Below are 15,319 nucleotides of genomic sequence, written 5' to 3'. Positions count from 1 at the left end.
ACGGATTAACGGGTACTTATCGAAGACGCTGATTTGAAATGCAAATCTCAAATATAAAAAGTTAGATAATTTTCTATAAGCGTAACATATTTAATCATATATGCTCCTGTTTCTTTTTTTTATAAATATAAAAAAAACTGCGCAAATAAAAATTTTATTATCCAATTCTACATTTATTCATTGTTAGTAGAAATATTATAAAATAAGGAAATAGTATATAATAAACAAATGGTGATACATTTAAATATTTCTTTTTTCCATAAGGTTTAAAGAAGAATGAATCTTTCAAGATAAGGTCATGGTTTGAATCCTTTAATAAGTGTCAACCATTTTATAATGTCATGTTACCTGATAACTGATATTGATCTGACTTCTACCTACACTTGAATTTAATTTGCTAGAAAGAATGCCAAGTTTACGAAAAAAAGTTGCTGGCTTTATGCGGCAACTGTCAATCAGTAACTTGGCAGGAGCTGTAGAAAATATAGGTCAAGGTGAACAAACCTTGTGTAGCCCTAGATCATTAACACAAGATTTTACAAGTGGTTGCTTTATTACACGATACCTTGATGGGTAATATTTATTTTTTGTAAATAATATTCTAATTAATATTCTAAACAAAATATAATATATAAGTAATATTTTTAGTCTAGAGACAAAACAGGAAGGACCAACAATTGTGCATGGTAGAGATCCGGAAGAATTGCCAATTAGACAACTTGGAAGTTTTCAAGAAGACAAAAATGTAATCGCTGCCTACACTGGTCCTGATAGTGGACTTACAGCTGTTAATGTACAACAAAAACATTTAAGTATTAATGACGTTGACATAGATTACATTGATATGTTAGATCAAGGTGAACAATATAGAAATAGTAAGTATTAAAATCATTGAATTCCAGAGAAACGATCTAAGGAACAAAAAAATTGTTTCTTTCAGCATCTGCAACTACAACACCCACGATTGCTGGTATTGTTGATTGGTTTCATCCTTGTGAAACAGCATATGGAATTGCGACTACATTATATGAAAAGAACCCTACAAATAATACAAATAATGGGGAACCAATTGCAGACTGTTTTGGCATTGTAGCAAGAGGAAACTCATCTATTTTAGCACTTGCTGATGGTGTTAATTGGGGTATGATTGTTTTTAAATAAGTTAATACATGTGTGTGTGTATATATATATATGACTAACATTTTTATGGCTAATATTATTATAATAAATATCACGATTCTAAATACAGTACTTATATAAATTTATTAGGTACCAAAGCAAGTATTGCAGCTAGATCTGCTATACATGGAAGTATGGAATACTTGAATACAGCACTCTTTTGCCCTTCAGTTAACAATGAAATAACAACAACGAAAGATGTTTTTATAGCTTTACTTCGTTCATTCCATGCTGCACATTCATTAATTCTACAGGAGCAAGGAATGCTCACAACATTAACTGTATGTGCAGTTCTTCCACTGCCAAATTCTGAGACCAATACAGATCAGAAAAAATATGTGGCTTGTACCTGTAATGTTGGTGACAGTTTAGCTTATGTATATTCAAGGTAACACAGATATGGTACTAGAAATTATTAGATTTATAACATATTTACATGATACATAACTTCAATAGGAAAACTGGTGTAAGAGAAATAACAAGAGGTTCTCATGATATTCATTGTATGCGCGACATGCGCGATGCTCTTGGAGCTTTAGGACCTGTAGATGGATGCAATCCGGAATTAAATAATTTAACGCTTGCAATGACAGAGGTTGAGAATGAAGACATTGTATTTTTAACTAGCGATGGAATTTCTGACAATTTTGATCCAGTAGTTGGAAAATTTGCTGTCTTACCATGCCATAATAGTGTACCTGATTCAACTGTGAAAAATCATGCCGAAGGAAGGTCGAAAACCCGTCGAAAATCAGCAGAAAATTTGAGACATGCGGATTCTGGTAATAGTAATAAAAATAAATCTAATTTGCCGGTAGTCGAGGCTTATCAAAGACACGAATTAACGCTTCTGAGGATGGAGGATTTGTTACGAAGAGGTGTGTCTGGAGAAGGTCCACCATGTAACAGTGCCAAACATCTTTGTGAACTTCTTTTGGATTTTGCAGTAAGTTATCTAAAGTATAAATAGAATATATGAAATAATATATATATCATACATTTTTTTAACAACAAATACATGAAACTAAAAGATACTGGATAAAATAAAATGCTGACTCTTAATACTAATGTGAGTTTACTTTTCTTTATAACAAGGTGCGCATAACTGCTGCCAAAAGACGAATATTGGAAGATACAGATTTATATTACGCACAAAGTAAAGACGGCCATTTAGTCCAACTTTCCAAACAAGAACAGAGAACTCGGCGAATAAAGACATTGGACAAGGTTTCCATGATTCCTGGAAAGTTAGATCATGCAACAGTTGTAGCATATGTAGTTGGAACATTTGATTCAAAATATGGTTTATAATTAACCATGGTAATAAAGTTATAGTTTTTATTTTTAAGAAAAGTAATAAATTAAAATGTTTTTTTTTATAAGATGTTACTGAACAAGTTTAATTAAAAAGTATTGTTTTAAGTATTATAAATTTAAGTTGTTTATATCATTATTTTGTTATTTAAAATAAAAATATATGTGCTTATTCTGTATGTGACAAGACTTACTTAACTATATAGTAAATCCAAATTGATTCGAATGTGTGTAACTTGTACATATATGCAATAGTACACGTGCCTGTACCATCGTTGCACGCATTCAAATATACGCGGTAGCGGTAAATATTAGTACAAAAAATTTCTTATTTTGAAAATCTCTTAATAACGCACTATGAAATTTTCGTTCGAAATTAAATGGTATTTAAATCTGTCTTCTTACTAAATTGTGTTCAATACAATGGCATAATTGAATAAAAATTTCATGTAAACATGCGTTTCGTTCAAAATCTCTTGAAATGCTAGCGTATTAAAATTACCAACATTCTCTGTTTAGTGATTGGTTATAAGTGAAGTATCAACCAATCACATTGAAGAGTTTGCTAAATGGGTGCTGCAAAAAGTTACAGTACCATAACCGAGGTGTCGCCAATGGTAAAAGCACTGGGATTTTATAGACTTGTGCTAATGGCAGCCTTGACAAATACATGATGGCCGTTGCCACCGAATAGTGTAACGCGTACATGGAACTGTCGTGTGCCAGAAAAGTTTATTATTTTAAGTAGAATTTTGCCTCTTGTGTAGTTCATATATGTTGTTTTTGTTCACGAAGGAACGAAAGGTTGTGTACAGAACTAAAATCATGCGAAAAGAAGCGTGAAAAAAGGAAAAATCGTGAGAAGAAAACACGGGTGGCAAAACCGCGTTCGCGGAGGTAATATTGACAATTTTTCATCGCGACGCTACTCGCATTTTTTCACGTCAATATGAAATACATGTATCCGGGACACCTTCTTCGAGTTTCTCAGCCATTCGGACCGAAAAATTTTTCACAGATGGTTGCTTTTTCTTTTGTTTACGCCTTGTCAGTTGGGCTTTTGTTGTGTGCATCCGCGCGCCGCTGGTACCCATAAGTGAGAGTGAGATGTATGCGATTCTTGTATGCGTGTAAGTGGCTTGTGTAGCACGTATGCTTGCACACAGGCGTGCAAGTTATAACCTCAAAATGTGTTTCCAGCTGTCGAATTTTTATTCGGAACTTTTCTTCCCGCTATAAAATGATCATTCATACCTATAACTTTCAACGTGCCATAACAGTGTGTTCGATTTCTATCCCATTGTACGTAACATAATTTTTCAATGATAACATCCATTCTGTTTGATAGTAAAAGTTTCACTAAATTAAAATATTACGAGTTCTTTGTAAATTAAGAAGAAATAATATAATTTCAGTGATATTTTTCACATGTATTAGTTTTATGTGGAATGACTAATTGAATATTGTTTACATATTACAGGGTATAAATTAAGTGCAGATTTTGGGAAGCCATAAGTGTACTATATGTGACACTTTCAAATAAAGCTGAAGTGTGAAGCAGCGTTGAATCATATTTAACAGTTTAAATACAAAATGTCCTGATATTAGTGCTCTGAATGTTCATGAACTGCTGAATAATGACTACCGAATATTATCTGGAATTGGGATAATATAAAGGACATATTATTTAGATAGTTACATATCCAGACTTGTTTTATATGCACAATTTCTAATGTAATGTCATGGAAAAATGTAGTTCAATTGTGTTTATACATGGATGTAATCCTGCAACAAATGTTCTTCGACGATAAGTCAGAATACTTTCAGAATGCAATTGTGCAGTTATTCTTTAATGGATAATGTAGTTCGAAAAAGAACTACCTGTTGTGTGCAAGAAATTAATATCCAAGTATGGTTAGCACTACAGTATGATATTAAACACAAACATCAGCCACATATGTAAACACAACTATTCTGAAGTTATAAGAAAGTACTGCCTAAATAACGGGTGAAACACGAAGTTACATGGATGACAGGAATAGGAGACGTAGGTCGCAGACGCGTTGAGTGGCGCCGTAGCGCAAATATAACTTGTTCCCTGTCACTGAAATCCAGTTATCACTGGCGAGTAATACGATTACAGCGAATATTAATAACAGTAAATAGACGTCAATTTATTTGCCTATATTTTTTTAAATTTAACATTCACATTTGTAAATACTTGTAGACAATATCTATTTGTAACTTTGAATCAGTGTATTCATGCATTGGAACTATGTATTTATTGTATCTTCTATTTCAGTTGGTAATTCTCAATGTGTATTGCAAATGTATAGGAGTACATAGAAGCAAACATAGATAAGCTGAAAAGGTGGCTAGACGCTGCCCAGAGTAAAGAGGGGCTGCGTGGGCATGCAGCAGCCTCAGTCACGCCCTCTTCTCGGGGACTCAGTATCCTCTACAACTTCCCCGACTGCTCGGCGTAACAATCCTGTTGCTGTTTTAACACATCAACAAGTATGTTCCTTTTAACTACAGTAAATAACATTTGAAAATCATATTTCCCTGTTACTAAGTGATATTGTAAACTGTATTTTGATTTTCAGTTGCAACAATTACAACAATTACAGGCCCAAAATTCGAGTGGTCAATCACTGACATTTGCTTTGCAACAAACATCAAATAATGTAAGTATTTTTAATTAAGAATATAAGAAGAGTATGTCCTGTATGCAGTTAAAATTGTTTCCTATTGGCTAGGGAGCACACACGTAGGGATATATTGCGTGTTCACACTTTTAGATGACAGTGTTATAAAAAACTGTCATAATTTTTACCCCAACACGTGTGCTCCTTTGTTAAAGAAAATAGGATATAATGAGTTCTATTATAAAAATTTGTATTACAGCCGCAAGACCAAGGAAATGGATCAACGACTGGAAATCACATAGTATATGTAAACCAGCTAAATCATTTAAATCAGGGTACCATAAATCCCTCGGGGACTGGTATGGGCCTACCCCCGGCCACCCCCACTTTTGGGGTGGGCCTTAATATGGGATTGCCACTATCACTTCTAAATACCAGCCTTACATCCCTCACATCTAATGTTATCACTACGTCAAATCCTCTGCTCAATTTGGGCCTGCCAAGTATAAATACAGGACTACCTACAATAAATCCTAGCCTGAATCACTTGAATGCTATAAACTCCAATTTAACTCCGAATATTGGTTCAAACAGTATTAACAATGGTTTATCTGGTTTGGGGCAGGATTTAAATAATATAAATACTGGAATTAATAGACTTAATACGTTAAATTCAACGAGTATAAATTCTGGGTTGTCCAATGCTGGAATTACTAATGTAAATCCAAATTTGACGAATTTAAACTCGAACGTGAACCAGAATATTACCAGTTTAAGCACAAACTTCACTTCCCCAAGTTCTGGTGTGTCTGGTTTAACTGCTATCAATCCAAACATAAACGCAAATTTGACTACTACAAGTATAAATTCTGGTGTGAATCAAGGTCTCAATCGACCTGTAAGTGCTTTAACAACTGGATTGACTCAAACTAGTCTAAATTCCAACAGTACGCAATTTCCATTCCAAACCATACAAAGTATACAAAGTATTGCACCACACATTGTTGGATCAAATATTGCACATGTACCAAGCTCTGCCATATCGCAACACCCAAATTCTAATGTTTCTACTATTTCACAAATATCAAATGCTGGCACTTTGACGAGTTCCAGTATATTCACTAGCACTTCCAGTGAACCGATTCATACAACCACAGCAAATGTGAATCACGCTTCGAACGTGAATCTCACTACTAATATTCCACATCTTGGTACAATGCACTCAAATATATCTAATGTAACAACGTCTAATGTACAGCATATATCTGCAACGAACGAGCCGAATATGTCACTGAGTCATACTTCTTCTTTAAGTTCCTCTCAATCAACTGGATTTCAACCTCAGCGACAGTATTCGCAGGGAATTAACCCTGGCTTAAGTTCGTCAGTTACATTAACGGGCTCGTCTCAGCCATCAAATGTGGTCAGTACAATAAATACTGTAAAATCTATGCAAAATATTCAGAGTCAGAATATTAGTTCTCCAAGCAGTCCATTTTCAATACCGTTGAAAAGTCCAGCATCTAATATTGCACCACCCACACCAAGCCCTAGTCCTAATAGGCTATTACTTAGAAGTCCAGCGTCAAATTCAATACAGTCGAACAGAAATAGCCCAAGTCCTGTCGGGACGTCGACTTCAAATAATAATTTTAATATACAAATGCAAAGTCCAATGCAGAGTCCAATGAGTGTTAGCCAAATTCAAAGTCCTGTACTTAGTCCATATCCTCCTGCGAAAAGTCCTCATCTATTAAGTGGAAATAACTCTCTGAACAACAGAAGTCCAGCACCTGGAGGCAGTCCTGGTCCACCTGTGGTAAATAAATTTTTATGTTGTGTAATATGTAAAATTTCTATGCTTTCCAACATGATTTCAAAGTTTTAATGTTTCTTTTTTTTAATTTCCAGGTTAGACCTAATACACCCATACTTCAGCAAGGTATGCAAGTATTACAAATAATTCATGGTGCACCACAGGGGTATCAATCCACGCCAACACAGCTAGTAACTAGAACGCATCTTTTTGGAAATCAACAAATTCAAATAGCAACAACTAAGCCTGCAAAACAACCTCCTCAAATTTTACCAAAACCTCCTAATCAGCAACCGACTGGATCACAACAAAAACAACAACGGGTTACTACCACAATTACCAATCAAGTAATATATTTTGTTGAATTAAAACCTTTTCAACTGTTCTAAAATATTTTTTTATTTAAATTATTGAATGATTATAAGGTGACTCAACAAACTCAACCACAGTTAGTTCTTGCTGGGCCTCAACAAAATCCCACAACAGCTACAATGATACCAACAGCACAGGGTCTTCTATTGAATCAGGTAATTGTATGTCTGTAAGGTGTTTGTCACTTGCATGTTTATTCATTATGAGATCATTCGAAAGTATACATGTTACGCCTATTCTAGCAGTTACCAATATAAAATAATTTTAACCCTTTTAATCCCATGGCCCGATTTTGGCTGACTTGATTCATGCGCGAAGAATCTTTCCGGCCGATATCACCCGATTATGCGATGCCAATTTTTAAATGGAAATTTAAATTAAATCTCTTTCGATGTTCTTTTGCTGCTCTATAGCCTATTTTGTCACACAACAATTCCCGTAGTATTTCCAACAATACACGGACGTCTTATGCCGGGTGCAAGAGGGTTAATATGCTTGATCTCTTCTATATTGGCTTATTCGCATTTTTAGTGTCACAATTATCTGCTTTATGCTTCATATGTTTATCACATTTCATACATAGGTTTTGCCGTCAACTGGACCTGTTATTGTACAGCAGCAACCAGGTGGTGTTCAACTTATACTAAGAACGCCAGCAAGCGCCCAGCAACAAACACATACTGCACAGGTGATGGTTTCATCCATGCAGTCAAACAATTTCATCATATTCAATCATTGCTTACTTACTACTTACATGAAATATCTTTTTATACGTCATTAGAAATTTTACTTAAGGTCATTGTCAATTTTTTCACATGGTGTCCAGTCATCATAAAATTTTGTGTGCATTCCATGGTTTCGATTTATGTATTAAAATCTTCTGATAAATTACATTAAAGTAAATTTTTCTTAGGATACTTTAAATCTAATAAGGAAAATTAGGGAAAAGTATTGTGTTGCAAGGTATAGTTGTTCAATATATACATTTTTTCCTCTTACAGCTAACACAACAGCAATTAGTAAGAGTTGTCACGGCGCAAGGAATGCAGTTGCAAGGCATTACTCCTACGTTTTTCGCTGTACCTAATGGATTTCCTTCAGCTGCTTCTCCAGTAATTAGACATACTCCGTCTAGTCCAGCACCTTGTAAGTTTTACAATTACTATTTTATTGAAATATATTTTCGCGTTAAAAGTTAAAACTGCATGTGCTCGCGCGCAGTTATATTATATTATATTATATACATATATATATATATCCTTTTTTCCATTCAGCTGCGAATTCAGGGACTGGTAATTCTATAGTGATTCAAAATGCAATGGTACAAAGTCCTCAACCGCAGATTTCACAAGTGGGTTCAGGTACTAATACCAGTAGTACTCCGTGCACGCAAACCGTTGTCGAACAGACATTATTACCACCACCTAAGAAGAAGGCAAAGAAAAAGAAGAAAGCCAAACGGAAAGACGACGAACCACCGAAATTAGATCTTGCTAGTATAATGAAAATATCAGGAATTGGGGATGACGATGATATTTTTGATACTGATCTTACAACTGAATCTGATGTTTCATGTCAAGTTCAAGTGGAATCAAGTTCAGGGCAAAATCTAGGACAACTTCCACCTCAAGTGACTATACCAACCAGTTCTGCTCAGAATCTGATACAAGTACCTGCACCAAATACAACGAATACCCAAACTTCTGTCTCTCAAACACTTAATAGTCAGCTTGTTGCCCAACTTCAGATGCCTGTGCAGAACGCGATACAGGGCCAATTGCGATTCGCTCTTGGAGAGGATGGAAGGGTTGTTTTACACCGTACTTCAGAACCAAATCAACCTGAAATGGATCAGACGACTGCTCAAGCATTGATACGATCGTTAACGCAAGGCGGTGGACAAAATTCACCGATTATTTCGCATCTTCTTGGACAAGCGCAAACAACAACACAAACTACACAAAGTACTGTATTACAAAAACAGAAATTCGTGAAATCGCCTCTATCATCTAGTGTTACAACAGTTGCTACTACCGTAAGTCCTACAGGTCCTCAAAGTGTTACTTGTGCTACTAGTCCACAACATGTGCAAGTATGCTCGAAACCAAGTAATCAGCAGAAAAGTGTAAATGTTCCTCAAGAATCTAATCCTGTGTTAAACGTTTGTGTCCAAAGCAACCTTGGAACTTTACAAACATTGGATATGCAAGCCTCGAAAAGTATTACCGTGCAAAATCTTATACCAACATCGAAGACATCATCCAATTCTAGCCTTGCACAGCCTAACAGTAATGTCCTGACGACTTCTGATGTTTTATCAACAAAACCGTCGTGTACCACATTCAATGTGCAAAGTTCTCGATTAAGTAATACAAACCAAGCAACTACTAATCAACAAAATTCTAATGTTTCTACACAAAAATCTAGTCAAGTGCGGCTTACGAATGCTTGTGTAACTACTAATGTGCGACAAAATCTAAATAAAATATCACAAAGTGGTGCACATGTTCAAAAGTCATTACCAAATAGTTTAACTGTACAAAATGAACACAACATGGCGAAAAATAATCAGAATCTTCAGCAAGAAACTGTAACATTACAACAAGAAACACCAATATTCCAGCATAATCAACACCAGCAAATAACGGCGCAGACTGTGCAAACGCAAAACGTTCAACACGTTTTTGAACAAAATCTTCAAACTTCTGGTTCGAATGTTCAACACAATTCTGTGAATATGTTGCAGCAACAAAGTTCTTGTAATACCATGCAGCATGATACTATGAATGTATTACAACATTCTAGTATCCAACCAAATATAATTAATGTGTTACAGCAAAATGCAGCTGGTAATGTACAAAATATTGAGCAAAATTTACAGTCCAGTATCAGTGATATAGCTCATGCGCAACAGAATGTTATCACCAGTATGCAACAACAAAATACATCCGCTATTTTACACAATACGAGTGTACAACAGAATGTGAATGTGCAGCAACAGAAAGTTGTCGCGCAGGCGAACACGTTTTCTTCTGTTAATGCACAACATTTCGAAACTCAAAATACGGCCAATACTATACAGCAAGGACTAAACACGCAACAAAATAGTCAACATCGAAATATTGTTATAACGAATGCTCCTGCTCCTTCAAGTACTATTCAACAAAACGAATCTCAGAAAGTAGAAACTCAAAGTACAACAATGCTGAATTCAGCTGCAAACAATATATTAAACAATGCACCGAAAATTACACCTGAAATTTTAAATGCATTGAGCAATTTGAATCCTAATGATCAATTGTTAATTGCAAATGCAAACGGACAGATGCAAGTAATAAGTCAGCAGCTTTTACAACAGTTTTTAGCTGGGCAATTAAATGCAACCAACCAGGTACAAAATCAAAACCAAACTCAAAAAATAGTGATTGGCGAGCCAGATGGAAACAGTCAGAATTTACAAGGTGTACAAATCAATACACCAACAAGTCAAATAATTGTAAATAGTTCTGGTGGAGCTCCTACTATTCAAAACAACATACAAAATATTGTGGTACAAGCTGCACCTTCTCAAATGCCCCAACATATACAGATCCAAAATTCCGGTTTTCCAAGTCAGTTTATTGATAATCTAAATCAACAGCAAATCAGAAACACAGGTCAAACAAATCAACCAAAGAAGGCAAAAATTATTAAAAGAACAAAAACTGTTACTACTCAGAATGCTGGAAATACCCAGGTATGTCGAAAAATTCTATTCTTATTTTTCGATACTTATGATGTATCTTTTGCTTTAAATTTAATATTTGTAATAATAGGTAACCAAAACTGTTACGGTTTCCCGCCCAACAATGATACCATCGAATACAAGCAACCTTCAGAAGGTTGATAATTCTAATAAAACAAATGCTGTGGCATCTCAAAGTACAAATCCAATTAAGAGTGAATCTACTCAAATTGTCACAAATGGTCCTGTACTTCCATCATCTCCTGGAAGTCACTTATCAGTTCCTTCAAATGGTCAAATGGTTCAAAGAGTGCAAACCATTCAACTTCCTGCTCAAAAGCAGCAGTTACTAAAAAATATACAATCACAAATACAAGCTATATTAGCTCGTAAATCGGGTTCACAACCAGATCAAACCGTTTTGACGAAATTATATCAAGAACAAGCGAAAATCTTAGCAAGTGGAAAGATTGTCAGTACTACAACACATTCCCTTAGTAGTGTAAGTTATATATAAATGTACTTTTATATAATTATACGTTTTTGTAAAAATTTCACGGTATCATATAACTTTGGTCGAAATAGGGTTCAGAAGCAAGTTTCAATGTAAATGCAGTCTCAACAGTAGCATCCACTATAATTCCTCAAAATTCTTATAAGAATCAGACATCGGCTGTACAAACGCAAACGCAAACATCTACTAGTGTAGTAACTTCGCAAACTTTGAATCCAAGTATACCAGCTACTGCACACAGTAATACAACTAATAGTTATATGAATAACCTTACAGTAAGTGATTTATTATTCGTAATAATGTCATAAAAATATATAAATATTTGTTGATCCTATACGTTATATAATAATATAAATATGTACTCTTGCAGGTACCACAAACTGTACAAGGACAACAGTGTGTGCAGAATAGTCAGAATGTGCATCAAACGCACGCAAAACAGCACAAAAATTATCAAAGTCATGGAAACCAGATATTGAATCCGTCCTCTGCCAATATGCAAATATTCTCACCACCAATTACCTCAGTAGCTACCCTGCAGGGCAACGCACAACAAATAACTCCAATCCAAACACAACAAACAGCAATGCAACAATCGACACAATGTCAAACTGATCCATTAGACATTAAGCCAAACATACAAATATCAAGTCCTGTTAAACAAGAACTATCTTCACCTATCCAAGTTCAAAGTGGGTCTCCTGCAGGCCAGGTAGCCTCACCGAGAATGATTGGCAAAGGACCACAGAGGATTCAAAGTCCAGTAAACAGTAATGGCAATTCAAATAAACAAATTGTCAGTCCCAACAGTAATACAAGTCCTTTAGTAAGTCCCAGACAAGGTGTAAAAAGGCCTGCGTCTAGCCCAATTTGCAGACAAATTAATCGTAGTGACTTGTAAGTATACTTTTTCATCCATATTTATTTACATAAGTAATGTTTAATGTATTTGTTGCATTTATGTTCTACTTACAAACATATTTAATACTTTTATATCTACAGGTTAGAACAACAACTAAAAATTGATCAAAACGGTGCGATAAATCCGGATGTGAACACACCATTTTTGAGCAAACGCGATGCTTGTAAGCGTCTTGTAAGATATCATTGTTTGAATGAACAAGTACTTAGTCCAAAGGATTTGGCAAAAGCTGACGAGATATTCGAAGAAACAGCGAAACATCTGTTAACAAAATTCAATTCTATGATGAACAAATACACGTACCTTCTTCTAATGGAAAGCATGGTATGTTACAGACTTTTTTTAAATAGATTATGAGATTTTGAAATGTATAAAATGGAAATATTAAAGCATATTGGAATTTTCATGTTTATAAATCTTTTATACACAACTATTTCCGAGATAATAGTATCAAATTATTCATATATTTCCCTGTGTATTTATTATGTGTACGGATACAATATTTATGGTAAACTGTTAACTGAAATTGACATATTACAGCGAGAAGTAAGGACATCAGAACTAATGATGATTGATAGAACTTTTGTTGCCGAAGAACAAAATATATTGAATAGGTTGCGAGAACAAGAGGCTAAAGTTAATGGTATATTTTTCTTATTACACATTTTAAGAAATGAATTCTTATTAGTATATTTCTTTTTATAATAATTTTTTTTTTCAGAAGAATTAAAAAAGGAAGAAAAGCCATTGGTGCCAAAGGTCGAACCTGGTCTTACAGAAGAAGACAAATTATCACCACCCTTAACTAATGTATCTGTAAAACGTGAATTAGAAGATGACTTTCCAAGTGACGAAATGGAATGTAAACCAGTGATTAAATCAGCAAGTTGTACTAGTGGTGATTACGACGAGTGGTTGGAAATTCAAAAGGAACTAGGTGTATATCCATCTACCACAGACTCGTTCAAATGTAAAAATAGTAGTAGTAATAGTGCATGTGCTGTGGCTGTAACAAAAACGTCGAAAACAGAAAGAACACGAGCGAACGGTGAATGTCGTACGAATGTACCCAGTGCGAGTGTTTCTGGAGTTCAAAACACAGTTGTAAAAGACAGTTGTGAACAAGATAATACTCCAATTTTTGAGAGACGTTGGAGTAGCGCTACAGACCTCGAACGAGATCTGTTAGAAGATACCGACAGCTTAGATGGACTGGCCTTACATTCTCAAACACAATGTCCAGGCTCTCTTCACATAAGTAATGAGAGTGGCACTGGTAATGAACACGATGATATTACCGCACAGGTACAATCTGCTATCGATAGCATTCTTAATCTTAAAAAACGTCCTACAAACACATTACCTGGCAGTAGTGGTAACAGTGCATCACAGTCCAGTGAATCGAAGGACACAGTGCTTGACCAAGCAGTCCGCAGCATTTTAGGCTCGTGACCCTCCTTTAATAAAGTATGTTAAACAAGTGAAGTTAACGGTGAACATCAAGCTAATTGTTCGTTTCGAAAATTTAAAAATGGACACTACACATTCATTTTGGTGATTTTTGTGATTAATGTGAATAATATGAAAACTATGTTTGACATTAAGAATGCAACATTGTTTTTTGGTAATGCATATCTAAAATCACGCAGATTGTTGCTAAATTATTTGTACAAAGTTCGTGCAGCCTTAATTTCATTTATACATATAAATTAAAACAGACTAACTGGATTATGCAATTTTACATATTTCTCCAAAGTTTTGTTCTGCAATGGCAATAACTATGCATAATATAAAAAATATGTATACTTTCCAGTAGTCTAGCTGTAATAAAGCCATCGCGTTTACCTAATTCTGGCAGCTGTACATGTGGATAGATAGACGGATAGATTGATAGATAGATAGTTAGATAATTAAATAGATAACTCGCTCAGATTTTTCAATCTGCCACTTTGTAATGTAATTTTGTAAAAAGTAATTATTTAAAACAACTTATTCCACTTTGTCTGTAGTACTTGTAGAGAAATCTTACGAATACTTAAAACTGGTTCGGTAAATTGTACATACGTTTTTAACGTGTATTATTAATATTATTATTGCTATTATTTGTATTATTGTTATTGAGATTCGCTCTCAGAATTATTATTGTATTATTATTATTAATATTATTATTATATTATAATTATTATTACTATTATTGTCAACGATACCATCAATCTCAATCAACGAGGAATGTATGGTGTAAAGAGAAAGTAGTGGTTTAAGAGACTGAAATGGAAGACAATGAAAAAGCATAGAAGGCAAATGATATATAAGGTGAAAAAAAGGGAACACAAAACCTCTATATTAATTTGAATTCATTTCTATTTAATGTATATGCAGTCTTAAATGTTAAAATGCAAAATCAAACGGGCAAACATTTTGTAGGTAGATTAATGTTTTACAACTTTTTTGTCATCACATAAAATCACAATAGATCTGGGTAAATGATGAGTACATGTGTAGAGAGCACATGTGTGGAAAAAGGGTAAACCCACATTGGTAACATTTTAAGCTAATGATAGATAAGCGGTGAATAAGATTTAAAAAGCAGATCTTTCTATATGTGCCTTTTTATTTTTTACATAGTTGATGATAATGTATCATGTATGTACACCTGACTCGTAACTTTGATTCACTCAGTGCTAACGTGTCAAATAATAACTGCAGATTTTTTAATCGGTAAATTATACATACGGAACTATGGTCTGAGTTAATCATTCTCTAAGTATCTTATGAATTACAAAAATAATTATTCATCACCGACAGTGCTTTTGCAAGAAGAATTTAGTTA

The 15,319-nt window shown here is 34.4% G+C and overlaps 2 protein-coding genes across 3 annotated transcripts; both read left to right on the top strand.

The window, feature by feature from the left end:
• Window positions 1-406: 406 nt before the first annotated feature.
• LOC107186134 (PP2C-like domain-containing protein CG9801) lies at window positions 407-2,490 on the top strand. The gene is made up of 6 exons (XM_015573946.1): window positions 407-573; window positions 649-875; window positions 941-1,141; window positions 1,270-1,567; window positions 1,636-2,125; window positions 2,275-2,490. The coding sequence occupies exons 1-6, from the start codon at window positions 407-409 to the stop codon at window positions 2,488-2,490; spliced, it is 1,599 nt and encodes a 532-aa protein (XP_015429432.1).
• A 1,708-nt stretch (window positions 2,491-4,198) lies between these two features.
• On the top strand, window positions 4,199-13,941 carry LOC107186139 (mucin-17-like). 2 transcript variants are annotated; one of them, XM_015573952.1, is made up of 15 exons: window positions 4,199-4,651; window positions 4,796-5,010; window positions 5,100-5,180; window positions 5,401-6,960; window positions 7,053-7,304; window positions 7,383-7,484; window positions 7,913-8,017; window positions 8,331-8,475; window positions 8,604-11,065; window positions 11,145-11,555; window positions 11,639-11,842; window positions 11,938-12,464; window positions 12,570-12,813; window positions 13,030-13,132; window positions 13,211-13,941. In XM_015573952.1, the coding sequence occupies exons 2-15, from the start codon at window positions 4,906-4,908 to the stop codon at window positions 13,939-13,941; spliced, it is 7,032 nt and encodes a 2,343-aa protein (XP_015429438.1). In that variant the 5' UTR covers window positions 4,199-4,651; window positions 4,796-4,905. The 2 variants fall into 2 exon arrangements, with proteins under 2 accessions (XP_015429438.1, XP_015429437.1); XM_015573951.1 differs by lacking the exons at window positions 11,639-11,842; window positions 12,570-12,813; window positions 13,030-13,132; window positions 13,211-13,941 and having other exon boundaries at window positions 11,938-12,526.
• The last annotated feature ends 1,378 nt before the right edge of the window (window positions 13,942-15,319 follow it).

The sequence above is a fragment of the Dufourea novaeangliae genome, unplaced genomic scaffold (genome assembly GCF_001272555.1).
Source record: "Dufourea novaeangliae isolate 0120121106 unplaced genomic scaffold, ASM127255v1 scaffold69, whole genome shotgun sequence".
Lineage (NCBI taxonomy): Eukaryota > Metazoa > Arthropoda > Insecta > Hymenoptera > Halictidae > Dufourea > Dufourea novaeangliae.
The sequence above is the reverse complement of the archived record's forward strand: the minus strand, read 5'-3'. Positions and strand labels throughout refer to the sequence as shown.

Excerpts from the sequence above, each read along its gene's own strand:
- LOC107186134 (XM_015573946.1), top strand. The coding sequence starts at position 407 with ATGCCAAGTTTACGAAAAAAAGTTGCTGGCTTTATGCGGCAACTGTCA. Across the intron at positions 574-648 it reads ATTACACGATACCTTGATGG|TCTAGAGACAAAACAGGAAG; the intron begins GTAATATTTATT and ends TAATATTTTTAG. Across the intron at positions 1,568-1,635 it reads TTAGCTTATGTATATTCAAG|GAAAACTGGTGTAAGAGAAA; the intron begins GTAACACAGATA and ends TAACTTCAATAG.
- LOC107186139 (XM_015573952.1), top strand. The coding sequence starts at position 4,906 with ATGCAGCAGCCTCAGTCACGCCCTCTTCTCGGGGACTCAGTATCCTCT. Across the intron at positions 11,556-11,638 it reads CAACACATTCCCTTAGTAGT|GGTTCAGAAGCAAGTTTCAA; the intron begins GTAAGTTATATA and ends TGGTCGAAATAG. Across the intron at positions 11,843-11,937 it reads GTTATATGAATAACCTTACA|GTACCACAAACTGTACAAGG; the intron begins GTAAGTGATTTA and ends GTACTCTTGCAG.